Source organism: Mastomys coucha, unplaced genomic scaffold (assembly GCF_008632895.1).
Source record: "Mastomys coucha isolate ucsf_1 unplaced genomic scaffold, UCSF_Mcou_1 pScaffold1, whole genome shotgun sequence".
Classification (NCBI taxonomy): Eukaryota; Metazoa; Chordata; class Mammalia; order Rodentia; family Muridae; genus Mastomys; species Mastomys coucha.
Window position 1 is genome coordinate 62,904,270 of NW_022196891.1, and position 27,153 is coordinate 62,931,422.

The 27,153-nt window shown below is 43.9% G+C and overlaps 1 protein-coding gene across 6 annotated transcripts in view; it reads left to right on the forward strand.

The window, feature by feature from the left end:
• Positions 1–27,153, forward strand: part of Adcy10 (adenylate cyclase 10) — an 82,902-nt gene that overhangs the window by 25,805 nt on the left and 29,944 nt on the right. For 5 of the 6 annotated variants that reach the window (XM_031388028.1, XM_031388037.1, XM_031388003.1 and 2 more), the window contains 10 exons: positions 2,084–2,172; positions 4,894–5,085; positions 6,323–6,441; positions 6,742–6,818; positions 8,598–8,787; positions 12,249–12,304; positions 17,888–18,044; positions 20,136–20,328; positions 22,548–22,634; positions 24,402–24,676. In XM_031388028.1, coding sequence (XP_031243888.1) covers positions 2,084–2,172; positions 4,894–5,085; positions 6,323–6,441; positions 6,742–6,818; positions 8,598–8,787; positions 12,249–12,304; positions 17,888–18,044; positions 20,136–20,328; positions 22,548–22,634; positions 24,402–24,676 — 1,435 coding nt within the window. Of the gene's footprint in view, positions 1–2,083; positions 2,173–4,893; positions 5,086–6,322; positions 6,442–6,741; positions 6,819–8,597; positions 8,788–12,248; positions 12,305–17,887; positions 18,045–20,135; positions 20,329–22,547; positions 22,635–24,401; positions 24,677–27,153 lie in introns of those variants that run through there. The other variant, XM_031388046.1, reaches the window with a different exon arrangement.

Below are 27,153 nucleotides of genomic sequence, written 5' to 3' on the forward strand. Positions count from 1 at the left end.
GGTGGTTTGAAGATGCTTGGCCCAGGGAGTGAAATGTGGTGGTTTGAAGATGCTTGGCCCAGGGAGTGGCACTATTAGGAGGTGTTGCCTTGTCGGAGTAGGTGTGGCCCTGTTAGAGGACGTGTGTCACTGGGAGTGTGACTTTGAGACCCTCCTCCTGCCCACATGAGAGTCAGTCTTTCTTCTCCTGTGTGCCTTCGGAACATGATGTAGAATGTTCAGCTCCTCCAGCCCCACATCTGCCTGGATGCTGCCATGCTCCCACCTTGATGATCATGGACTGAACCTCTGAACCTGTAAGCCAGCCCCAATTAAATGTTTTCCTTTATAAGACTTGCCTTGGTCATGGCGTTGTTTCACAGAAATGGAAACCTTAACTAAGACACACATGCCTTGGGGTATGCGTTTACCCCTCTCCAGTCTTTTATTTTAAATTTAATTTTAATTTTTAAATTTATTTTGGGGGGGATACGGGGTCTCATTTGCACCCTAAGCTGGCCTTGAACTCTTTTTTTTATTAGATATTTTCTTTATTTACACTTCAAATGTTATGTCCTTTCTTGGTTTCCCCTCCAAAAATACAAAAAAACAAAAACAAAAACAAAAAACCTATTCCCTCCCCGCTCCCTCTGCTCACCAACCTACCCTCTCTTGCTTCCTGGCCCTGGCATTCCCCTACACTGGGACATAGAGTCTTCACAGGACCAAGGACCTCGCCTCCCATTGATGACCGACTAGGCCATCCTCTGCTATATATGCAGCTGGAGCCATGAGTCCCATCATGTGTACTCTTTGATTGGTGGTAGTACCCTGGCAGCTCTGAGGGTACTGGTTAGTTCATATTGTTGTTCCTCCTATGGGGCTGCAAACCCTTCAGTTCCTTGGGTGCTTTGTTTAAACTCAGGGCCTTGTATTGTGCTATACAATAATCATCTTACCCCTGAGCTACAGTCAGCCCCAGCCTTATCTAAATGGTTGTCTTTAGATTAATTCCCCCTCCCAGATGTGTAAAGGACTCAACAGAAGGCTGTGTGTATACTAAGCAAGTGCTTTACCAGTGAATTACATGCCATGGCATCCAAATATTGATGGTTCCCTTATTGTTCTGTTTTCCAAGGCAGTCTCAATTAGCCTCAGACCCTCTCTGTATCAAAGGATGACCTAGAACTGCTTGTGCTATAGCCCCCTCCTTCAATCACCCCACCCATATTCCAAGGTGCATGCAATGCACACTGATCAGTGCATGTGCAAATGAGGAGGTGCGAGAACAGATAAACACAGTAGTTATATAGAAACTCACAGGAATGTTCAGGACAAGGAGGAGTCAAAGATGCTCTGTGTTTTGTCTCGGTGGTGCTTGGAAGATGGTAAGAGGAAACCGGTGGCCAGGCTCTTAGAACTGCTGTTCTGGAGAATGGGAAGTGGTATGCTACCACCCCAGCATGGGCTTTCGCTATTCTTGTTTAGTTTTGCTTTGTGTTATTTTTGAGACGGGTTGTTGTCCTGTTGCCCAGCTTGACCTTGAACTTTGTGGCTTAGGCCCAAGCAGTCTTCCCATCTCTGCTCCTCTCGTGCTGGTGCTACAGGCACAAGCACTGCACTTGACTTGGATTAATCGTCCCGTGAATGCCATGCTCTCTATTTTCCCAGGGCTCAAACACTATTTGTTTTAGCTTTGCTTCTGTTTCCCAAACCAGCCATCTTTGGTGTCTTTTGCCAGTTTCTTTACCCTTCCTTAACTCTTGGGGATCTCAGCGTGATGTCCTTTGACTTTCTAGTCTTCTCCATTCAGTTCTTCCCAAACCACTCGATTCACATCAAGCTTTCATATGACTCTAGCAAGACACCTAAGGAGCCTACAGTGAAAAATTAAAGATAAAACCCACAAGTAACAAACCCTAGTTACAAAGCATTTTAATTCAATCCTGATTCCAAGCCACATGCGACTAAATGTAGAGAAGCCCACAGCCTGTAAGAAGTCCTTCTGTCCATCGGTGTCCCGGGGTTTTGCCAGGAAACTGTAAGGAACAAGAGGATCTGTCTCTAACATTGCTGAGCCTGCCCTTTCCTTCTGCCCTCTTAGACTTCCTAAGGCTCGCCTGCATGCTGGAGTCTGATCCTGAACTCGAGTTGTCTCTACAAAAGTACGTGATGGAGATCATTCTGAAGCAGGTATTTCCATAATCCAATGTGTTCTATTTCAAGGTGGCAGGAATCTCTTCAACAGCAAGGTAGACAAAATAATAAACAGAATACAGAAGCTAGTAAAATGTTTCTAGATAAAATAAATACTTTTTGTTGGCTCAACACATAGGTATTACCTTAAGAAGTGACAACTACCCTAGCATATAGACTCAGGTTGCCCCAAATACCATGTTCCAACATGAAAAGTCTTTCAGGGGCATAGAACAAAAGACAGTCAGTTATAAGTCAAGATTCTTTCAAGTATATTGGTGGGAATGTCAGGTAGGGGGTTAAATCTGTGCCATAGGTCTCATGCTCTCTGATATTGTTCTTAGTTTGGGGGTTTCTAGGAGCTATGGGATCTGTTAAACTAACACATTCCGAGGGGTTCACCTCAAAATCGAAAAGATGTTAGGCAGGACTCAATAGGTAGGCCATGGATAACTATTAAGAAAGAGGTCTATAGATAGCACACGATCAGGGTCTGTATCAGTTTAACTCTCTACAACCAAGAAGTTATCAATGATCAGTTAACCGTCCTTGAAGAATCTTTAACCGTGGCTTTTCTTTTCTGGGAATTTCATTTCACATTCTACATGTATCAGGGACTTCAAATTTGTTATGCAAATCAAGATATTAAAAAATATGGGAGGTAAGCTGGACAGTGGTGGCACAGGCCTTTAATCCCAGTACTTGGGAGGCAGAAGCAGGTGGATCTCTGAATTTGAGGCCAGCTGGTCTACAGAGCAAATTCCAGGACAGCCAGGGCTCCACAGAGAAAATCCTGTATTGAAAAAACAAGATAAAACAAAACACCAGGTAGAATAAGAAAAATATTAGGGGAAATGTGTGGCTCAATAGTAGAGCATTTGCCTTGCCTGTGTAAGGCTCTGGGTCCCATCTCTAGCTTTGCAAACTCATAGAGAAGGAATGGAAAGTTTCTCTCCAAGAAAACAGACAAAAAAACAAAAAGATAAACAAACAAAGGAAGAAGAGAGGAAGAAAGGAGGAAGGGAAGGAGAAGGAAGAAAAGGAGGAAGGAAGGAAGGAAGGAAGATGGTGTTGAATGGTAGAACATTTCCTTAGTGTGCTGGAGGATCTATGCTCAATTCCCAGTTTAATGAACAAAAATCTATAATTATTCTTTTTTATTTTTATTTTTGAATCAGGCTGTCACTAAGTTGCCCAGGGTATCTTTGAACTCAGTCTTTAGTCTAGGAAGGCATTAGACTTGTGATTCTTTGAGTTGTAGGAATTATGATCCTGTTTTTAATAGTCATTTAAAAGGGCAGTAACCTTCAAGTACAAGCATAGGAGACTGCCTCAAATGTACCTCACTGGTGTCTACTACTAGTGCCTGTGATTGTCCAAGAGAAAGTCTCTTCTACATCCTCCCCTACCTCAATAGATAGACCCCATTAGCTACTGCTGAGATCATTGCCTACAAGAAAGATAAACTCATGAGTTGGTGAGGAATTGTGGGTAGAAATAATGAATACTATTAAAGAGATATGTCTGGGGTGGGGAGTGGAAAGAAGGTGGAAGACAGGTCTTAGAAGACTTCACTAAGGTATATCCTAGCATTTAAAGGATACTCATCTTCAGAGATTCTGTGGTCCTGTTTTCTCAACCAAACTGAGAACATATGGTTTAATAGGATAATTTTTGTTAAAAATTATTTGTAAATGTATTTGAAAGTCATTACAGTAGTTAGATATAAATCACATCATTTTTTAATGAAAAGAATACAATTAAATGAATCTAATCCTGTGGCTCGCCTAGACAGTTAGAAAGCATGATGACTTAATTCCCTGTACCAATTTCTGTTTCTTTTGGAAGACATGCTTCACATTGTCAGTGGAGAATCTGATACCCTTGTGTTATTTGGACAGAATGTAGAATGACTATCCCCCATTGATTTGCAAAGCGCTCTATTTAACGAAATTCAAGATGGATGACTAGCAGGGATAATTTGGAAATTCTTTCTTCTCCATATGCTTCTCACAGGGTGGGAGTGTAGAATAGAGGCAATCTAAACCAAACAGTAAAACAAAGTATACTGCCCAAAAGATGCAGGTAGTACACGAAATGTTGGGTTTTAATTTGCTACTTTGTATTTACATAACCTTGGGGAAAGTGTGTTACTTCTCCATGTGTCTGCTATTTAATTTGTAAGATGGGAACCCTAATGCTAGGTTTTGAACTTCTGTCTGAAAATAGTGGGATAGAATCTAAAACTACTGGAGAAGGCACCAGGATCTGAAAGTACAAGGTGAAGTTATATAAAAGATTATTTTTTCTACCCAACTGTAAAAATAAGAAATCAAAGGCAGTAGCAGTATTTAATGTGACTGCATGTTGTCGTGAGGGACTTGGTTGTTAGGTAATATAGCAGTTGCTGGCAAAATTAGCAAGTATATAAATCTTCATTGACCAGTAGGGTGGTGTGTGTGTGTGTGTGTGTGTGTGTGTGTGTGTGTGTGTGCGTTTGCTTGGTTGGTTTCAATGGAAGAGATTTGGATAATGGGTTCTAACCATCTTCTCATGTCCCTGTGGACTGGCTCTGTGGACAGTACATCACGCCATGATAGCATCAGTTGCTGCTGAAGGCTTTCATCCTAGTGTGGACTTTGGGTGTGGGCTGGAGTGGTGCTGAAAGGTTCTACTGCCCAGAGCACACACTGCAGAAAGCTGCCCTCTGCTTTACAGATCGATGACAAGCAGCTTCGGGGCTATTTATCTGAGCTGCGCCCTGTGACGATTGTGTTTGTGAACTTGATGTTTAAAGAGCAAGACAAAGTGGAAGTCATAGGCTCAGCCATCCAAGCTGCCTGTGTGCACATCACTTCTGTCTTGAAGAGCTTCCGAGGCCAGATCAATAAAGTCTTCATGTTTGATAAGGTAAGTACGTACTACAGAACAGGAAATCTCCCGTAGTGTAAGGTTAGCACTTGAGTCCAAGGATATTGGTGAGGTGGAGGGAACCGATGACGGGATATTTAATGTAGGATACCAGTCTTTGTAACAGCTTATGCATGGCCAACATACCAGGTGTTCCTCTCAACATTTTACCTACATTCATTAATTTAAGCCTTTGTTATTGTTGGTGTTTCTTGAGACAGAATCTCACCATGCAACTCTGACTATTCTAGAACTCACTCTGTAGACCAGACTGGCCTTGAATCGGAGCTCTGCCTGCCTCTGCCTCATGAGTGCTGGGACTAGAGGTGTGTGACACAATGCCTGGCTAAGATTCCACTTTTTAAGTCCTATTTTATTTTATATGTGCATATGTGTATGGGCACATGTGTGCCAAGGCATGGATGTAGAAGTCAGAGGACAATTTTCTTCCACCTTGTGAGTCTGCCTTTATTTACTGAGCTATCTTTTTTTAATTAATTTTACTTTATGTATATGAGTTCATATGCATGTATGTGTCTCTGCATCATGTGCATTCTTGGTGCCCAAAAAAGGTTAGAGAAGGAGAATCATTGCCCTTGGGACTGGAGTTGTGGATGAGTAAGAACTTCTGTATGGGTGTTGAGAACTAAACCTAGGTTCTCTATAAGAACTGAGTCCTCTCTCTAGACACACACACACTCACACACACACTCACACTCATGAACTCAGGCACGCACCCAGGCACACACCTTATGACTTTCTTAAAAGACAGAGTCGCACGGTGTTCCAAGCTGTCCTTGAAACTTTTATGTAGGCCAGGATTTTCTGGAACTCACAGAGACCCACCTGCCTCTGCTCCCTACTGCTGGAACTAAAGGTGAGCCTTCCCTAAGCCATCTTGACAGGTTCTATTCCCAACCTGGTGTTCATATCTACTGCTCTGTTGTGCCTCTTAGACTTAAATGTCTCACCTTGTCCACAGAAAGGAGCAGACATGAGTGCACACACAAGCACTCTGCAGGAGCTATCTCTGGAAGAAAGAGAAGTCCTTAACAAAGACAGGGCTGCAGTATGGATGGTACCCTAGAACTTACTCAGTTGACCAAGCATCTGGCAGATGCAGCAGACACCAGGCTGAAACCCAGTTCCTAAAGGGAAACTTGCTGTGGCACTCGCTTCTTGGTTAGGCCTCTGGCTTGTGCAGAATGAAACTGTGTTTGCTGACTCTGACTTACAGGGCTGCTCCTTCCTCTGTGTCTTCGGCTTCCCTGGGGAAAAGGCCCCTGACGAGATCACTCACGCCTTGGAAAGCGCCGTGGATATATTCGACTTCTGCTCCCAGGTCCACAAAATCCGGTGAGTGTCAGCCCTGGTCTTATCCAGTAGTTCCTGGGCTGTCTTAGGGAACAGAGAGGATGGGGGTACAGGAAGCTGGGATGGAGAGAAAGAGTGAATGACTTGGTCTGGTGCTTCAAGCGTTCTTTCCTTTATACCCCTCAGGTATATGTAACTGTCCTAGCCTGAATGTGAAAAGAGTTATTTATCTGAAACAGCCTCCCCTCCCCTTCCTACTTCCCCAGCCTTGCCACATTTTCTCTGCTCCTCATCTTTTCTGTAAATACTCATTGTTGATCTTCTTTCTACGCATGGTGTCAGTACTGTCTCCATCGGTGTTGCCAGTGGGATCGTCTTCTGTGGGATCGTTGGACACACTGTGAGACATGAGTACACAGGTGTGTGGAGCCGATCTAATTTCACTTGACTTTCAACAAACAGAGCTTTGTGGGAGGGATTTTTAAAAAAGAGATATGGAAACTCAGTCCTCAGAGAGAGTTTAGAGTCTTTCCAGGGGGAACAAAGCCACATTGCTTTGGCCACCGACAGTGCCATGCCTGCAGTGTGTGCTTCTGGTGCCACGGATGAGTATAGGAACTATAAAGTTACTTCCCTAGCACCCACATGGTGGGGGATCACAACCATGTGTGACTCCAATCCCGATTGATCTGAAGGCCCTCTTCTGACCTCTGAGGGTGCCATACATACATGCAAACAAAACACTTACACATATAAAATAATAAAATAAACGAAGCAAAATTTTGTTTGCTTTTGTTGTTGTCTTAGAGACGGGTTCTCTATGCAGCCCTGACTGTCCTGGAACTCGCTTACAGCTAAGGGTGGCTTCAAACTCAAGAGATCTACCAGACTCTGCCTCTCAAAAAAAAAATTTTTTTTTCAAGTATGAAGTCATTGGTGACATTTTCAGAATCCTTGGCTTGCTGGCCCCAGAATCCCCAGCCTTCAGGTCTGGTTACCCACTGAGGTGATGTAATCATAAAAGAGATGGGGCTATGCAGCAAGACAGGGCTTTATTCAGTATAGCCACAGCAAAAAGGAGCAGGGGAGCCAGCATCTTACCCCTTGTCAAGGTGTTGATGGTAGAACAGGTAAAGACAGGCAGAACTGGCCAAACTCTGCTGAGTCCATCGGTCTCTTGGGAAATGGTTACTTCTAGATCCCTATGCTGAAAGGATTGCCTGCAGGGCTCAGTGTTTCTAACATTGGAGAAAAATGGAGGAGGAGAAATGACTCAAAGAGAAAGTTATGTCATGACAGGGACTGATGTGTTAGACTTTTTGTCCCCATTACAAAATACCCTGGAGAACAGCCTGAGGGAAACATTATGGTTTGCAGGTTGAATGTCCCCCGTAGGCTCACGTGCTTGAACACTTGGTCTCCTGACGGTGAGGCTGACTTGGGAGGCTGTGGGACCTTTGGGACCATTAGGAGCTCAAGGCCAGCAACAGAGTGATGCCATGTCTCATCTCGAAGCCAAACAAAAGCATATCTAGATATACTGTGGTGTCTTTAATCCCAGCACTCTGGGGCAGGTGGATCTCTATGAGTTAGAGGTCAGCCTGGTCTACAGAGTGAGTTCCAGGACAGCCTGGGTTGTTGCACAGAGAAACCTTGTCTCAAAAAAAACAAAACAACCCCCACCAAATAAAACACCCACACACACACACACACACAGAGAGAGAGAGAGAGAGAGAGAGAGAGAGAGAGAGAGAGAGAGAGAGAGAGAGAGAGAGGAGACTGAATTACCAAAAGTTTTTATTCAGCAGATATACACCATTTTGAGGGTCAGTTCCCTTAGACCAACACACTGCTTGTCCACTCCATTGCAGAAGATCCATGAGTGCTCAGGCCTGTGGCCACGCCCCTTACAAACACCCCTCCACACTTAAGGCCTTTTTAATTCCAAGAACAGACCATCTTCTTAGTCTCCTGGGTAAGACAGAAACCTTGCTACTGGCTGAGGTAACTGTTGAAGATTATTTGAAATAGGCCCTGGCTGACTGAAGGCTAAACTCAGTGTGCCATTCATGACAGGCAGAAGAAATAAAGGGAAAAGGTCATTTGGGGGAGTCTCCCCAACTAACATGGAGTTTAACAGCTTTTGGTTTTTGTTTTTTGTTTCTCTCTCTTCTTGGACTTTCTCCTGCCTGCTGTAGTCATTGGTCAAAAGGTCAATATTGCTGCCAGGATGATGATGTATTACCCAGGCATTGTGACCTGCGACTCTGTCACATATGATGGCAGCAACCTACCAGCCTACTTTTTTAAAGAGCTTCCAAAGAAAGTTATGAAAGGAGTTGCCGATCCCGGACCAGTGTATCAGTGTTTGGGCCTCAATGAGAAAGTGTGAGTGTGGGTATTGACTGTTATATTTTTTTTTTTAGTAAAGGGGTGATTTTGGTAGCAAACAAAGGGTGCCCTATTTGAGATTCAAAACCATTTCATGAAGCTGAAATCTATCTTCCCAGACCTGGGTCCAGGCTTTAAATATCCCTTACCTTTCTCCATTTTACGGATATTGTAGCAAGACGCAAGCTCACTCTTGGCACAGGCATGAGAGCCTAAGGGCATTTCTTCAGCAGTTTTGCAAACAGATCAGAGAGTCCCCTGATTTTAGTACAAACAGACAGACAGATCTGGTCATCATTCAGGACTCACTGATTATGTTAGTTGTAGCCCCAGCATCAAGAGAATTAAAAGAAGCTAAGAAATTGTTCCTGGGTCTTTGCTAACGCCCAGCTCAGATGTGTAGATATCCCTTTGGCCTTAAAATTGTTCAGCCAGGCAGCAGGGGCACACGCCTTTAATCCCAGCACTCGAGAGGCAGAGGCAGGCAGACTTCTGACTTCTAAGCCAGCCAGCCAGGGTTTCACAGAAACACACCCCTCCCCCCCAAAAAAAAGGGAGAAAGAAAGAAAGAAAAAGAAAGAAAGAAAGATAGATAGATAGACAGACAGACAGACAGATAGATAGATAGGAGAGAAAGACCAGTAGCGTCTAGCCACTTCATGTTAACATTCAAATTCCTTGCAATAACCTACAAGGGAGCTTTTCCAAGTTCATCCCTTCCTGCATACCCTCACTGGGATTGTCTAATGGCTTATCTCACTACTCTGCCCAATCCATCTTTAAAATATAGCTCAGGAATCTTCCTCTCTGTGAGGGTGGCTCTGGAACTCCCCATTCTCCACCAGACACCGGAGGTCTTTCTACTGTTGTGTGACTCTACAGCACACACTCTCAGTAGACCGCCTTCTCCCACACTCTTTAGTTATTGGTTCTAGAGATGGATCCCAGGGCCTCATTCATGCTAAGCATACGCTCTACCTCTGAAGTGTATGTACCCCCAGTTCTTATATCGCAGTCACTGACTTCTCACTGCACTGAGAGCACAGGGAGGCTGCGTACTGATTATCTTTTATTGCACACAGTAGGTCTCCAACAATGATGAATCAATGAGTGGTGCATGAATGAACAACATGGGACACAGATAACTGTTACTCCAGGAACAAACTAGACCCTAGGTCTTAAAAGAGTCCAGCACCAAAGGTTACAGTTGATTCAGGCATTTCTTTCTCTTCATTTCATGTTCCGGGGGCTCAGCACCCTGCTTAGCACACACAGCTCATCATTAAGTAGTGATTGACTAAGTGAAAGGATAGTGATAGTGTCTTGGTGAGCACTTATTAAATATGCATTCTTCTTCAAAATATACTGTTTATTCTTATGATTGACTGCAGGAGGTAGAAACACTTTACTCTCTCCATTTTATAAACTGAAATGCTACTAAATAACTCACCAAGAGTCTCTCTAGTAAAGCCAGGAGGCCAAGATTTAAACTGCTACAGTAACACAGCCTCACAGGCAACCACAAACCTCAGTGGCACAAGACAACAAACATCAGCAAACATTTTTCTTTTCTTTTCTTTCCTTTTTTTTTTTTTTTTTTTTTTTTTTTTTTTTTTTTTGTAGTAGTAGTAATGGATTGTCTTAGTCAGGGTTTCTATTCCTGCACAAACATCATGCCCAAGAAGCAAGTTGGGGAGGAAAGGGTTTATTTAGCTTACTTCCACATTGCTGTTGAAGACCAGAGGAAGTCAGGACTGGAACTCAAGCAGGTCAGGAAGCAGGAGCTGACGCAGAGGCCATGGAGGGATGTTCCTTACTGGCTTGCTTCCCCTGGCTTGCTCAGCCTGCTTTCTTATAGAACCCAAGACTTCCAGCCCAGGGATGGCACCACCCCACAAGGGGCCCTACCCTCTTGATCACTAATTGAGAAAATGCCCCACAGCTGGATCTCATGGAGGCACTTCCCCAACTGAAGCTCCCTTCTCTGTGATAACTCCAGCCTGTGTCAAGTTGGCACACAAAACCAGCCAGTACATGGATTAAACCGTTCACTTTGTCCATGCTAGGCCTTCATGTGTTAGCTATACCCCAACACAATTAGCAGGTTTTGTTTTGGGTTGGGTTTTTTTTTCATCCCCAGGAAAATATGGGACACTGTTGATAGTGGTCAGCTGGGCTGATCTCAAGCTGCTTATTCACATGCCTAGGGTTCAGCAGGTTATTGGCTGATCCAAGACAGCATCAGCTGAGACAGTGGGGTCAACCGGGCTTACAGAGCTAGATCAGTTTGGTTCCACATGCCTCATCCTCCACCAGGTATGTTGTCACCAGTAATATGTGAAGAGTGAGACACTGCCGGCTCACACACAAGCATTTCTCAAGCCTCTTTCTCCTGTTGGCTGACATCTGATTAGCCAGAGCATTCATAAGGTTAAAGCCACAGCAGGAAGGCAGTGCCCAGCTAGATGGTACAGGTAGGGTAATGGAGTGGATCACTACTTCCAGTCACCTTACAAGCTCCAAAGCTTGATCTTCATGATTTTCCTGTGCCATCCATCCAGATAGAGAAAAGGCATTAGAGACACATATAAAGCTATAAATAGGGCTTGGTTTCTGCCCTCAAGCTTTTACATTAGAAGATTAGCTGTATGTAGTAGCATGGGAAAGTTTTGGTAGGTGCCGCTGGAGAATACGACAAAGTAACAAGGCAGAACACAGAAGAGAATGATCCAAGGTGTAATTCACACTGAAAGGCACTCACATCCCTGCCTGTATTTAGACACCGCCGCCACTAGCTACAGGTTTTGGGCAAGTTTCTGCACTCAGTTTATTCATTTGTGAAATGGACATTAGGTGCTACTTTTCTCTCCCTGGTCTTTTGTTTGTTTGTCAAGTTGGTTGGTTGGTGGTTGAGTTTTGTGGATTATTTTTGGTAGTCCTCGGGACTGAACCTGAGCCATCATGTGTGCTGGGCAAATGCTCTCCCACTGGGTTACAGCTCTAACACAGGAGTCATACTTCCCAATAATTTTTGGTTGTTAGAATGAAAGGCAAGCAATGAATCACTTAGAACTATACAAGACTCATAGCGAGTGCTCAGCAAAGCAGAGATGATATTGAGCAGTCCAAAGAATCTCTCCAGGATGTGAGAGTCTGCAGCACATCCAAGATCATTGGGGCCCATCCCCTGCCCTACAAAGGGTTCTTGTCTACCAATATAGGTGCAAGAGTCATTTGCTAAATAGTGTGCCAGGTACTACAGTAATGGCTAGTACAGAAGTTATTTGGACTCTGTCACAAGTAGACCTGATCTCTTCCCCTCTTGGTATCTGCAACCAGGGAATAGAGGCTTGATAGAGATTTTTTTTTTTTTTTTTTTTTTTTTGGCTTAAGAAGTCACTTTTGCCCTCCGTGTTTCTGTTCTGAATCTAACGTCTTCTCTCTCTTTCTCTCTTTAGCATGTTTGGTATGGCATATCTCGTCTGCAACAGATATGAGGGCTACCCTTTGCTGGGTAGGTAGTGAGCCTTGATTTGAAACTTTCTCTGTTTTTGTTTTTGGCTTTTTTTTTTTTTAAGGGCGGGGAGCAACTAGGGACTAATTCAGGACCTTGTGCATATTGCACAAGTGCTCAGTTCTTAGAACTTGACTGAGCTCTAGGAAGACATGGAGGAAAGGGCAGCAATAAGAAGCATGCATCCTAATGAATTATGACCAGAGGAAGGTATACACTTATCACCTAGGGTAAAGGTCAGAGAAATGGCACAGTGGCTAAAATGTCTGCCATGCAAGCTTGAGGACCTGAGTTCAAATCCCCAGGACCCACATAGAAAGCTGGGCTTGGCTACAGGTTCTGTAACCTTAGCACTGGTGAGGTGGAAACAAGTAGATGCCTAGTGCTGGCTGGCTGGGGAGTCTAGCCAGTGGCTGAGCTTCCGTTCAGTAAGAGATCCTCAGAGATACCCACTGTCGACGTCTGGCCTCCATACCCATGAGCACATGTGCGCCCACATCTGTACACCTATACACCACACATGCACATGTATACTCATACAAAAGAGAGGGGAAAATAACCATGTGTTAGAAATCTTCATGTGTGTCTTCCTGCTTCCTCCCTTCCCCCTGTCTCACAGCTTGATTATTTATTCTTATTTAAAAACTCACATAAAGCTGGACATGATGGCATGCAGATTTAGTTCCAGCACTCAAGAGGCAGAGACAGGTAGATGTCTGTGAGTTTGTGGTCAGCCTGGTCTACATAAGAATTCCAGGGGTTACATAGTGAGACCTTGTCTTAAAAAAAACAAACAAAAATAACTTAAACTTAGCATGATGACTTTCCAGTTATTCAGGAGGCAGAGGTAGGAAGATCTCTGAAACCCAGGAGTTTAGGGCCACCCTGCGTAACATACAGATGCCTCATTTTTTTTTAGATGTACACATAAAAGCATTTATGCTCCAGGAGCCATGCCATGTATATATACTGTAATAGTGTCCATGCAAAAGGAGGGAGTAGAGGCTCAGAATGTTCAAGAGATGCAGAGACATGAGGACAGGGCCAGGGCCATGGCTTCTGTTGTGGGAAAAGGGAAGAAGAAAGGACCAGAGATGAAACAGGGGTAGATGAGGGGAAGCACTGTGTCTGTGCTCCCCACCCAAAGGAAATACCTCTATGCCTGGCTCCCCTCCTTTACTCTGACCCCCTAAGATCCCACCTTTTCTCCTGCACCTGGCCCTCCGGCCTCCTCCTTTGGCTCACCTTGACTCTTCTCTACTGAATACTGGCAAGTATTTAGTAGGACGCTTATGATCTAATTACCCTACTATACTGAGGATACCCCTCTGCCTTCCCTGCTTCCCCCGTCCCCAGACAGCACCTTTCCCTCCACGGGGACAGAATCTTTGACTCTCCTTCCTCCCCTTTTAGAAACAACAACAACAACAACAACAACAACAACAACAAAACTGAAATATCAACATCTTAGGAAAGGGCTTTAGAGAGTGGGGAAGGGGCTGAGGGGGGAGTATAGGATGGTCAGGGAAAAGCTTCACAAATCCCCGGGATTTGTGGAGGGTGGTAACTCCTGCCACCCCCACCCCTGGTCACTGTCCAGGGGACTTCAGTACAACAGGATATTTGTAGGGTCAGCTGGAGGGAGAAAAGAGGAGTAGGGGAAACATTGAAACTGAGTGACTTCCTTTCTAGAGTGTGCTTCACCCTCCTATCTGCCTGGAGGCTCCTTGATTGATGGAGAGTAGTGAGCAGCTGAATTTCATTTCCCTATACCTAGTCATTCCCCATCATGTGTGGGACCAGAAGCACAAAAATGAACACACACAACAACACCTCTGTACACCTTCTTTCATTCACTCGTGTGTTATGGCATGTATCCGTGTGTTCTGACATGTAACTGTGTGGTTGTCTGTCTCTATAATCACTCTTGGTTTTACACTCCTGCATGCCATTTTACAAATGCACCAGTCATTTTTCCTGCTATCTAAAATTTGGGTTATCTTCAGGTTCTTACAGACAGTGTTGCTGTAAGCATTCTTACACTAGTCTTTTTAGTAAACATTTTATAAGAGAAGAGGAGGAGCCTGATGCAAGCCCTGTAATCCCAGCTCTTGGAGGCCTAGGCAAGAGGATTGCCACAGTGCAGGACACCATCAAACCATGACCACCAACACAATAATCAAAGAAGATGACGAAGCATGCATATGCACTTTTGTCTAATATATATGAAAAATACATGAGTGGTATTTGTCAGAACAAAGGGTATAATTTTGGTAAATGATACCGTCGTCCTTCATCTTTGCCAACAGCCATTTTTGTTAGTCTTTATGACTTAAACACTTGTGGAGTATGTAGCGGGCCCTTATTATAGTTTCTGTCTATTGTTGCTCGGATGTGGCTGAGGTCCTTTTGGGCAATTTAATCCATCTTTTCAATAAAGTGATTACACAAATTTCTCTTCCTATTTTTTCAACTGAGCTAGGACTTTTTCCTCTTTGAGACAGGACCCGGCTTGTATTTTTGTTGGGGTAGTCCCTGCTGTTTGGGGTAAAATCCATACAGTTAAAGTCCAAGATGGCTTTCAGTTAGCTATCTGCCTGAGGACAACCTTGAACTCATGATCCTCTTGTGTCTACCTCTGGAGAACTGGTATTCCCAGCCTGTGCCACCACAATGGATTTCTCTTTCTCTTTAAACAAGGAACCCTTCACAAATTAGTATGCCATCTGTATACAGGGTCCTTGCTAATTGCCTCTGTACCATCCCATTTCAACTGTCTGCTAAAGCATTTATTTAATGAACAGAATTCATAACTGCAATGTAATTCAATTTATTCACCTTTTTTGGTTTGTTTTGTTTTAAACCCGCGTTTCTCTGTGTGCTATTTAAGAAATCTTTCCTCGTCCACATGTTCGGAGAAGTATTTCCTAGCTTTTCTTCCAGAAATTCTATTTTACCTTTTACATGTAAGTGTATAAGGGCTTAGGGGTGTTGTTCAGTGGGAGAGTGTGTGCCTGTGCTTAACATGCACAATACTTAGTGTGCATAAGGTTCAATCCTCTGTCACCCACAAAAACACTTTCACTTACAATCTATGTAGAAGTGATACAATTGGGATTTGATGGCAGGAACCCTCTCAAAGCTAATTCACATCAGAAAGGAAGAAAATCTAAAGAAGGAAACAGTGTATTTGGGGAAGAGACCTGACATAGCCTGGCTATAGAGTCTGAAGAGGGATATGTGGAGTAGCCCTTGCTCTTTCCTTCTATTAGATTTAACATCCCTAGAAGACAAATTGAAAGCTAAATCCTAGCCACAATGGTGTCAGAGGCCTTTGTAGCAGTAGTTTCCAACTTAGGGGTCTTCACCCCTTCAGCAAACCTCTATCTCCAAAAATATTTATGTTATGATTCACTACAGTGGCAAAACTGTAGTTACAAAGTAGCAATGAAGGTGATTTTTATGGTTGAGAGGGGAGGGTACCATATCAAAGGGCCACAGCAAGAGGAAAGATGAGAAGCACTGCCTTGGAGGAATAGTAGGCTGGGATCTTAGTGTCTGCAAAGCCTGGAGGAGGCCAGTTTCCTGAGCTGTACAACAAAGCATTCGGGCCAACACAGGCTTCCAGTAATAACGCTATAGAGGAGGGAGACTAGCCACCTCCCCCTCCTCCAAAGCCTTGTTTCTCACCCCTAAGAAATGCCTGTAGTGATGACTCAAAGTAGACAGAGTCCTAGACTGTCAGTCACCTTAGGGTGCGTGGGATGACTGGCAGGCAGGCCTTCCTCAGTTTGATCCAGTTGATGATCCAGTCTCTTTAGGCCGAATTCCACACACAGTGCTGGGTAAACATCAGGTTCACACACTTTTCTTTAAAGCTGTAGCCAAAGAGGAATCGTAGGAGGGCAGCAGTGTGGGAAATGCTCTTCTTTCATAAGAGTTCTTGTCCCCCAAAATTACAACAGAGGGCAACAAAATCACCAGGGAAACTATTAGGGTTAAAGAAATGGATACAACAGTCGTTGTAGTAGGATTTTTTAAAATCATTTTTGTTAGGTTTTTTTTCCCCCCCAAAGACAAAGTCTCATGTTACCCAGGCTGGCCTTGAACTTGCTATGTAGCCAAGGCTATTCTTGAGCTCCTAAATCTCCTGTCACCTGCTCCCAAGTGCTGGGATTACAAGAATGCACAAACTAAGACTTGGTTTGGATAGAAACTCGATGCATATATTTGAAGATAAGTTGACTTACAACTCATTTTAGAATCCAATGAAAAGACAGTATGCACTCCATACAACCAGAAGAGAGAAGCTAGAAGATTTTACTACATGGCCCTTTGACTCCCATCTTCTAAGTGAGCCTCTGGTTCTTAGGAGACAGCTCACAACACTGAAGTTCAGATGCATTTCTACAAAGGTTGCCTTTCCGTCAAGAGGGTCAATAGAGAGTGCAGGGCAATTTCTGTTAAACCATACCCAGAACCTCACGTCGCTTGGCAAGATACATACCTTCTTTGTCTAATACACTTCTACCTGTAACCATCATCCAGTTTCAGCAAAGACAACAGATGACACACCAGAACATGCAGACACTCTACCCACAGATAACAGAATGGGGCCCCTGGATTCATATATCCAGCAAAGAAACAAGAAATGACCCAGATGAGCCCACACTTCTTTTTACAGAAGTTGCCCATTGCTGTGAAAACCCAGTACTTGCAGGTCCTTCAAGCTCACCCAGGTTTCTGGAGACTGTGGGCTGAGTATCAGATTTCAGCCTGGGCCTCCTACTGCATTCATTTTAAGGCACTGAAGGAAAAAAAAGTGATACGGTTGTCAACCAGAACAGATTTTTTTTTTTATATTGTTCTTTTTCCTCCTACGTTTTCCATATTTTCTACAGTGAGCATGTGTTAGTTGTATAATCTAGTCTGCTAAAGAAAACAGAAAAATAACATCTATTTTAAGCTTAGAGATCCTTGGTTCAATTCCTTGTTGTATAATCTATGCAAATCTCGAGTTTTGTGCAGTATAATTTAATGGAATTGTAATGAGCTTACCAATACTTCCCCTTGAGAGCAGAGGTAGATTTCAGTGGTAAAGCATTTGGCTAGCATTCCAGAGGTTCTGGGTTCCATCTCTGGCCTGACGGGGCCAGAGTAAGGACCACAACAAAAAGAAACTTTCCATCGAAGCTTGCAGAAATAAGCTTTCAAAATCAACTTGCTAACTAAAGCCTTAAAAGATTTGAAAAAAATATTTAAAATACATAGAGCTTTAAGAAACATCATGAACGAGTCAGGCATAGCGGCACATGCCTACTATCCTAGCACTTGGGAGGTGGAACCAGGAGATACAGGGGTTCAAGGCTATCCTTAGCCACATAGCAACTTTGAGGCCAGTCAGCCTCAGCTACAAGAGACAAAGAACAAAACCATAAAGGGAAGAAGCCCCATGCACACTGTCATGGAAATTTCAAAGACACCTTAGAAGGGGTATCACTGCGTGCCTTTTAAAATATATTTCTAAACTTTTTTCTCTTGTTGTTGATGGGTTTGTTCCTTTAAACAATAAACAAACAACAGGACGCGTTAGGGAGATCGACTATTTCATGTCTACTATGAAGGACTTTTTGATGACGAACTGCAGCCGAGTTCTAATGTATGAAGGATTACCAGGATATGGAAAAAGCCAGGTACTTCTGGAAATCGAGTATCTGGCCTCCCGGCATGAGAACCATAGGTAAGCATCTTGAAATCATGTTTCTTGTGACCTCAGAAAATACTGGCACCCTTGAAAGAGTTGCGTTTATTTATGTCGTCTCCCTTGCGTAACGTGCCTTATACGAACTAGCTAAGTTCAGTTGTTGGGGAACACTGTTAGCTGAAGAGGCATTTAATGATAAAGTGGTTCAAACTACAAGAAAGAGAAATGGCCCCGATTTCTGCAAATCCCAATTTAATATGAGGGCAAGCTTGGAGACTTTAAAGCTTCCTGCTTAACCCTGATGTAGAGTTAGGCTGAGACATCCAGCAGAGCTGTGGCAAGCATGGTTGGAGTCTGTCTGGGGACCAGACTCTCAAGTTTATCTTGGGAATTGGTAATTATGTTAATTAGGGGATTGCTGTTTTAAGCCCTTTAGTTAGGAGAGTGGGGCTAAGGAATGTTGGGCAGCTAGATTTTGAATCCAGAGGGCAGAGCTAATGTACTTACCTCATACTATTTATCTGTCTGCACACAAGAAGTGTCACACATGGGATGAGCTGCCTGCCACTCTGAGGGGCTTGTCTGTACAATAGTGACGGCCAAGATCATGACAAAAGCCCCATGTCTTTCCCACCTAGCCTAAAGGGGTATATAAGGTGGAAGTACTGCTATCTCATTTGAGTCGTGCCATTACTTATTAATTTCCCACTGTTCCAAGAACTGCTAAAAGCTGTATTAGTTGTCAGGCTAGTGTAACAAAGTACCACAAACTGGGTGAGTTAACCAACAGAAAGACTGAGAGCTTGATCCAGGTCTCATCGGGATTTGTGTCCTCACAGGACTAAGAAATTTCTTCTCTCCCAGCCTCTAGTGCCAATGTTTGGTGCTCCTTGGCCTAAATTTCCACCTTCATCTGCCACCTTAACCTTCACACAGCATCTCCCTGTATGTCTTCTATGTACACATATTTACTTATTTCTTTACACATAGGCATGGAGCCCGGGCTAGCCCTGAATTCCCCTTTCTTCCACATCCTAAACGCTGAGACTCCAGGCATGCCCCACCACACCTGGCTCAAATGATGGCTTCATCTTGCCTGATTTTCTGTTGCTACACTATTCTCAAACAAGGTTGCTTTCTGTGATAGTCCAACTAACACATGAGTTTTGGAGAACCAGGGACCAAATGCCCCGAGGACGAGGGCCTTATGATCCCTACTTTCAAGGAGCTGAGAAGAGGAGAAGGATGTGACCAGGAGAAGGGAATGTGGTGGGGGTAGTGGTAGAGACAGGCAGTAGAACAGCCAAAACACAAAGAAGAGAAGGTACACAGCCTAAACTCAGGGCATCAGGAAAGTCTTCCAAGAGGCCAAAGCTAAGATTTGACAAAAGATGGCCTGCAACCAGTGATGCCAATCCCTGGGTGAGCAGAAAGAAAAGTCCAGAAGAGTAGACACAGCCCTGGCTGTAGAGGGAACTCCAGTTCACTTGGCAGTGGTAGAGGGTAGACGGCTAGCTAGGCAGGGAGGGGTTAGCTATGAGAGAATGAGGCTTTGGTGACTCTGTATGTCACACAAAATAGGCCACGGAAACCCTGGAAAGCATTAAACAAGAAAATGCTGCAGGATTTGCCGTTGTTGTTGTTGTTGTTGTTGTTGTTCAGGCTTGGCTTGGCTTTGGGTAGTACTAGGTGGCAAACTCCAGGCTTCACACATGTCAGGCGAAGGCTCTACCACTGAACCACACCTCCAGGCCCCCCCCCCACCCCCAGATCTGGACCTCACTAAATCACTGAAGTCTCTTGAAGAGGTTGCCTTCTGAGGGTCATCGGCAGCAGGCACCGGATGTGGCACGCTGTTGTAGCAAGACGGGTCTGAGTCTAAGGCTCTGGCCTGGGTGCAGGGCCGCAAAGGCAAAACTAGGAAGGAAAGAGGGCTAGGTTAATACAGAGGAAGATGGGGAGGGGTTGCGTCACTGGAAGCAGCACTGGAGAACAGCTTCCAGACAGGTTCATAAATTTCTGCCCTTGCAGTTGAGTGTGAGAACTCAGAACTTTTCTCCCAGCCTTTGTTAGCTCCAGGAACTGTACTCAAAATGGCCTCCTGATTCTCCATTGTCTTATGAACAGGGCTGTTGCTATTATACTGACTAAGATCAGCTTCCATCAAAATTTTTATACTATCCAGATACTTATGGCTAACGTACTAGGTCTGGATACTTGTAAACATTACAAAGAACGACAGACCAATCTTCAAAATAAAGTCAAGACCCTGTTGGATGAGAAGTTCCACTGCCTTCTTAACGACATCTTCCATGTTCAGGTAACTAGCTCGTATTAGACTCCTGCAAAAGCATAGCTATGGGCCCCGCACAGCAACTCCTGCCTGAAGCTCTGCGACTTAAGGTGTCTTCAGCCTTTGGTCCTAGTCAGGGTTACCATCGCTGTGATGAAACACTGACCAAAAGCAAGCTGGGGTGGAAAGGGTTTACTCGGGTTACACTTCCACATGACTGTCCATCATCAATGGAACAGGACAGGGACTCAAACAGAGCAGGAAGCTGGAGGCAGGAGCTGATGCAGAGGATACAGAGGAGTGCTGCTCACCGGCTTGCACTCCATAGCTTGCTCAGCCTTCTTTCTTGTAGAACCCCGTATGTCAATCACTAATTTAGAAAATGCCCTACAGGCTTATCTGTAGCCTGACACTAAGAAACATTTTCTCATCTGAGGTTCTCTCCTCTCATATATGTATATGTGCATGTGTGTGTGTATATGTGTATGCATATGTATGTATATGTGTATGTGTATGTGTGTGTATGTGTGTGCATGTGTATGTGTGTATGTATATGTATGTGTATGTATATGCATGTGTGTGCGTGTGCATATGTGTATATGTATGTGTATGTGTGTGTATGTGTATGAGTGTATATGTGCATGTATATGTGTATGCATGTGTGTGTATGTATGTGTATATGTGTATGCCATGTGTGTATGTATGTGTATATGTGTATGTATGTGTATGTGTATGTGTGTATATGTGTATGTATGCATGTGTGTGTATGTGTGTGTATGTGTATGTATATGCATGTGTGTATGTATATATGTATGTGTATGCGTGTATGTGTATGCGTGTATGTGTATGTATGTATATGTGTGTATGTGTATGTATGTGTATGTGTGTGTATGTGTATGTATGTATATGTGTATGTATATGTGTGTGTATGTATGTGTATGTGTATATGTGTATGTGTATGTGTGTGTATGCGTGTATGTGTGTGTGTATATATGTGTATGTGTATGTGTGTATGTGTATGTGTATGTGTGTGTATGTGTGTATGTGTATGTGTGTGTGTGTATGTGTGTGTATATGTGTGTGTGTATGTGTGTGTGTATGCATGTGTGTATGTGTATGTGTGTGTATGTGTATGTGTATGTATGTGTGTATGTGTATGTGTATGTATATGTGTATATGTATGTAATTATTTAGTAAACTGGGGCTAGAGAGCCCATCTGTTAAAAGCAGGTTCTGCCAATGCCGAGGACCTGAGTTTGGTTTCCATAATCCACATTGGGCTGCTGACAACCCTCTACTGCCTGTAACACAGCTCCAGGGGATCCAATGCCCTCTTCTGGCCTCTGTGGGTACCTGCACTCCAGTGCACAAACTCACACATAAATACATAAAAATACATGTAGTTAAAAATAAATCATTAAACTCATTTAGTCAAGGGATTAGAGAAGTGGCTCGATTGTTAAGAGCACTTGCTACTCCTGCAGAGGACCTGGGTTCAGTTCCTGGCACCCACATGGTGGCTCACAAACTCCAGTTCCAGAAGATCTAACGTCTTCTGACCTCCGTGGGCAGCAGGCATGCACATGGCACACATCCATATGTGCAGCGATACACTCCTATACCTAAGAGAAAGATAAACAAATCATAAGAATGTTTTTAATCTCTTAGCTAAGATCCACTGCAAATGCTAAAGACATCCAGACAAGCCAAAATGATAATTCAATTCCTTACAACACAGAAACATTTAACATAAGGTTTTCGGCATCTAGATAATGAACTAACCTAGGACACACTAAACAGTACACATTTTTGAAATTCACATATAGTTAGTTAAGTATAGGGTGGACTTAGGGCCTCTCACATGCTAAGCATCTGCTGTGCCACAGAGCCACATTCACAGTCCCTTGTACAGTGTTCTTGTGAGAAAACGGAGATATCTTAAAAATTTCCGGATGCTCCGGAAAATCAAAATGGCCACTTGGTGAGCTGTATGTTTGTCACCTTTCCCTCATAGCTGCACACTGTCCTATCCTGGATGATCGAGGGCACAAAGTCATCTGTGTCCATTTCCTTCCTAACCATTACACTTATATATATATCTCTGTGGCGTAGAGGATTCAGGCTGGAGGCGGACACTGTGGGGCGTAACACTTGAGCATCCCAAGCTTCAGAGCAGTTGAAGGGATTTGCTGGGAGTCAGTCCCCTTGCTGTTTCCCCCTGCTCAACCCTCTCGATCTCTGTACAGTTCCCTGTTTCCCGGGAGATGTCCAGGATGAGCAAGATAAGAAAGCAGAAGCAACTGGAAGCCCTGTTTTTGAAGATCTTGGAGCAAGTAAGAGCCCTTGCAGGTCAAGTCACCGAGGGGGGATCTAGGCCAAAGGTCACAGAGCCAGCTGTCCCAGGGGCTCAGATTCTACCAGCAAAGTGTTTTGCAAGCATGTGAAAGCCATACCTTAAAGTACTTACTTGAATTTAGACATGGAGGAGTTGGACAGACACCTCAGTTCTATTGCTGCTCTTGCAGAAGACCCAAGTTCAAATCCCAGTACCCACATAAACACCAGCTCCACAAGATCTGCTACTCATTAGAGCCTTTGTGTACATTTGCACTCGTGTACACACACACACACACACACACACACACACACACACACACACACTTAAAAATAAAATCTTTTCAGGCAATGCTGATGCAGGCCTTTAATCCCAGCACTCGGGAGGCAGAGTAGTTGGATCTCTTAGATCAAAGCCAGCCTGGTCTACAGAGCAAGTTCCAGAACAGCCAGGGCTACACAGAGAAGCTCTGTCTCAAAAAATCCCCCAAAATAAATAATAGATAGATAGATAGATAGATAGATAGATAGATAGATAGATAGACAGACAGAGGGAAGATAGACAGACAAATTAGTAAAATCTTAAGAAAATAAATGAATTCATGTGCATACACACATACACACACATATATATATAAATATATATATACATGTACACATAAATACATGTACATGCACACATCCAGCACAGTAGCACACACGTGTTCCTAGAATCTGAGAAACTGAGGCAGGAAACTTGTGTGTTAACAGTCTATTGCATGTCTCCAACACCTGGAGCTGTGCATGATCCTAGTAGATATACACTAAATACTTAACAAGTGGGTGAATAATTCGGACTAGTTGTAGCCTGTACAAGAAAAAGGATACACAATCTAAAGTGTAACCTATACCAGAGTTCAAACCAAAAGAACATAAGCCTCCAAGTAGGGTGAGAGCCATCTTTGTCTCCATCAGCAACTGTGTACACACTACCTAGCCCAAGATGTCTGGTAATTATATGTTGTAGAACAAATATTATATCCCCAGGATCATTTATCATTTGTCAGTAGATAAATGTTTTAGTCGACATGTCTATTACTTTAATGTTATGAACATTGTTTTTTGCTTTGCTTTGTTTTGTTTTGGTTTGAGTTTATAGATACCTCCACAACCCTATTTATCTCACAAATTTATATTCTCTCTCTCTCTTTTTAAAAGTAAGAATCCAACCCAGGGATTTAGGCACACTAAAAATGCATTTTACCACTGAACTATACTCTACAGTTTTCTTTGTTTTGAAAAGGGTCTCTTGTAGTTCAGGCTGACCCTGAGCTTATGCCATAGGGAAGGGTAGCCTTGAATTCCTCATCCTCCTGCCTCCAACTCCCAAGTGCAAGGTCAAAGGTGTGTGCCACCTCTGGCTTTAATGTTTTATGTTTTCCTTCCTTCCTTTCTTCCTTCTTTCCTTCCTTTCTTCCTTTTTTCCTTCCTTCCTTCCTATTTTCCTTCCTTCCTTCCTATTTTCCTTCCTTCCTTCCTTCCTTCCTATTTTCCTTCCTTCCTTCCTTCATTTCCTCCCTTCCTCACTTCTTAAAGTCACCCTTAGCTGGTCACGATGGCACACATTTTGAATCCGAGTTCTCTGGAGACATGGCAGGTATATCTCTGAGTTGGAGGCCTGGTTTATATAGTGCAAACCATAAAACTCAGTAAACACTGCCCCCCCACACACACACGAGACACAAGATCCCGAAGTCTTCTATAGTGTTTCTGTTTCCCTTTTCCAGAGAGTGAAACAAGAAAGGATTATTTTCATCATTGACGAGGCCCAGTTTGTGGATGGAACATCTTGGGCCTTCATAGAAAAGCTCATCCGGTCTATGCCCATCTTCATCGTCATGTCCCTGTCTCCTTTCCCTGACGTCCCCTGCGCAGCTGCCAACGCCATAATGAGGAACAGGAACACCACCTACATCACACTCGGTACCATGCAGCCTCAGGAAATCCGGGACAAGGTCTGTGTTGACCTTAGTGTAAGCAGCATCCCCAGAGAGCTCGACTCGTGAGTAGACTCCTTCTATCCCGAGGTCCTGACACCTGCACTTATCCCCCAGTTCTGAGCTTAGTCAGATAGATCCCTTAGGCTGTGTCATGAGTGCATGTGTTTGTGTGTGTGTGTACACGTATGTATGTGTGCATACGTGTGTGTGTGTGTGTGTCGTATAAATATGTTCACATGTGTGTTCATCCATATGTTCCTATGGATACATGTGGAGGTCAGAGGTTAATGTTGGGTATCTTCTTCAACTGCCCTCCACCTGATTTTTGAGCAAGGGTCTCTCACCAAACCTGGAGTTCATTGATTCAATTAGCTTGTCCAGTGAGTCCCAGGAATCCTCTTGTGTCTGCCTCTCCACAGCTGGAATTACAGATGCATACCACCACACCCCACATTTCTGTGGGTGCTAGGGATCTGAACTCAGGCCCTTGAGCTTATGTGCCAAGCACTTTACCAACTGAGACATAACACCACCCCCCCCCCCCCCCCCCCCCCCCCCCGCCGCCGCCGCCCAGGCTGGCCGTACCTTGAAATGATGATTTCAGTGTTTGCGCTGTGCCACCTTTTGAAGGGACCACACAGTGTGGATCCCTGTTACAGCTCTTCATGCATTGCTTAGCTAATCTTCTGGGTCTGGGCTTACCTTCTGTGGTGAGTAGCGGCCGAGAGTACAGTCACATGTGTTTGGGAATCGACAGGAAAGAGCAGTTGGTAAGCCGTTCAAACCACACCTGCTACTCAGCAAGGTCTTACCTGGCTAGCAAGCACAGAGTCTGGTGGTAGGGGTCTCACTCTGAGGCAGATGTTGAAAACTGACTCTCAGGAGTTTGTCATGAGGTGATTCTTCTACTGGATCGTGATAGTAGCCCCCTTAACAATGAAACAGTGGCTCTTTAGTTCACTGGCCACTTTGGTGTCCGTCATTCTGGGGTCCATTTTGCTTTGTTTTTCATTTCCTTTTGTTTCAGTTTGTTTGAAGTACAATCTTGCTGTGCAGCCCTGGACAGCCTGATGTTCACTGAACCAGCTGGGTGACTTTAGCCTCATAGAAATCCTCCTGCCTTGGCTTCCTAAGTGCTGGGATTACAGACACTTAACACCAGGTCTTTCTACTTAGGTTACCCTACCCCAGGAAGAAAGATGCATGCAACAAGGGCTCATTTAATACAACCCAAGGAATGTATTTCACACATATGCACATATGCATGCACACATACACACACACGGGGGGTTGATTCTCATATATGTATGATAAATATATGTGTATATAACTATAAATATTATGTTTACCTTTTGGTCTAGGTCTTTTGTTTTGTTTTGTTATTTTTTCTCTTTAGTGTGTGCATATGGTAGGTGCATGCATGTATATGTGTAAGGGGTATGTATATGTATGTGTGATGAATGTGTGTGGTGTATATGCACATGTGTATGCAGGCGGGTGCAACCATATGTGTATGGAGGCCAGAAGTAGATGTCAGGTGCCCTGTTCTGTTATTCTCCACTTATTATCTTGAGACAGCATCTCTCACAGACTGTACGGCTAGGCTAGAAATTAACGCCCACCCTCATCTGCATGTGTGACTACTCGAAGCTCTTTACGTAGGCTCTGGGGACTTGAACTCCTGTCTGCGTGCAACATCATTGCTACCTGCTGAGTTATCCCTTTAAGCCCATGTTTTGGGATCTTTTTGAGACTAGATCTTATTATATGGTCCAGCCTGACTCTGAACTTGGGATCCACCTTCCTTATCTCCTCAAGTGCTGGGAATCCAAGTGTATAGAATTGTACTCTATGTTCCCTCTCTCCCTCTTCCTCTTTCATAGATCCAGGTCCCTTACACATACAAGGCAAGCACTTCTACTACTGATCCAAGTCTCCAGCCAAATTTACCATTTGATCTACCAGTCCTGAGTTTTCTAGGGATCTATCACAAATGTATGACAAAAAGCCTAAAAATGATATACAGACAAAGTTTTCCTTCAGGCCTAACCTAATAAATAAAACCCTGGGAACAACTCAAATATCCATCCCTAAGTGGTTAAGTTCAGTAAAGTAGGGTGAATCCATCCAACGGATTGTGATATAGTAACAAAAGGGACTGAGAAAGATCTGCTGACATAGAGAGTTGACTAGGATCCATTGCAAAATGAAAAAGAAAACGAACAAAACAAAAAGGCATAACCTAGCATGCTTGGTGCCCTTCACCTAAGAAAAACAGTAAGCCAAGGGCTAGAGAGAGAGTTCAGCAGTTAGGAGTGCTGGCGGCTCCTCCAGAGGACAGGCTTGATTCCCAGCATCCATATGGTTAAGTTCACACCCATCTGTACCTCTAGAACCAGGGGATCCAATTGCCTCTCAGAGCACCAGGCATGGAGAGACTGGAGGAGGAGGGAGGGGAGGAGGGAGGGAGGAAGAGAAGGAGGGGAGGAGGGAGGGAGGAAGAGAGGGAGGGAGAGAGAGAGAGAGAGAGAGAGAGAGA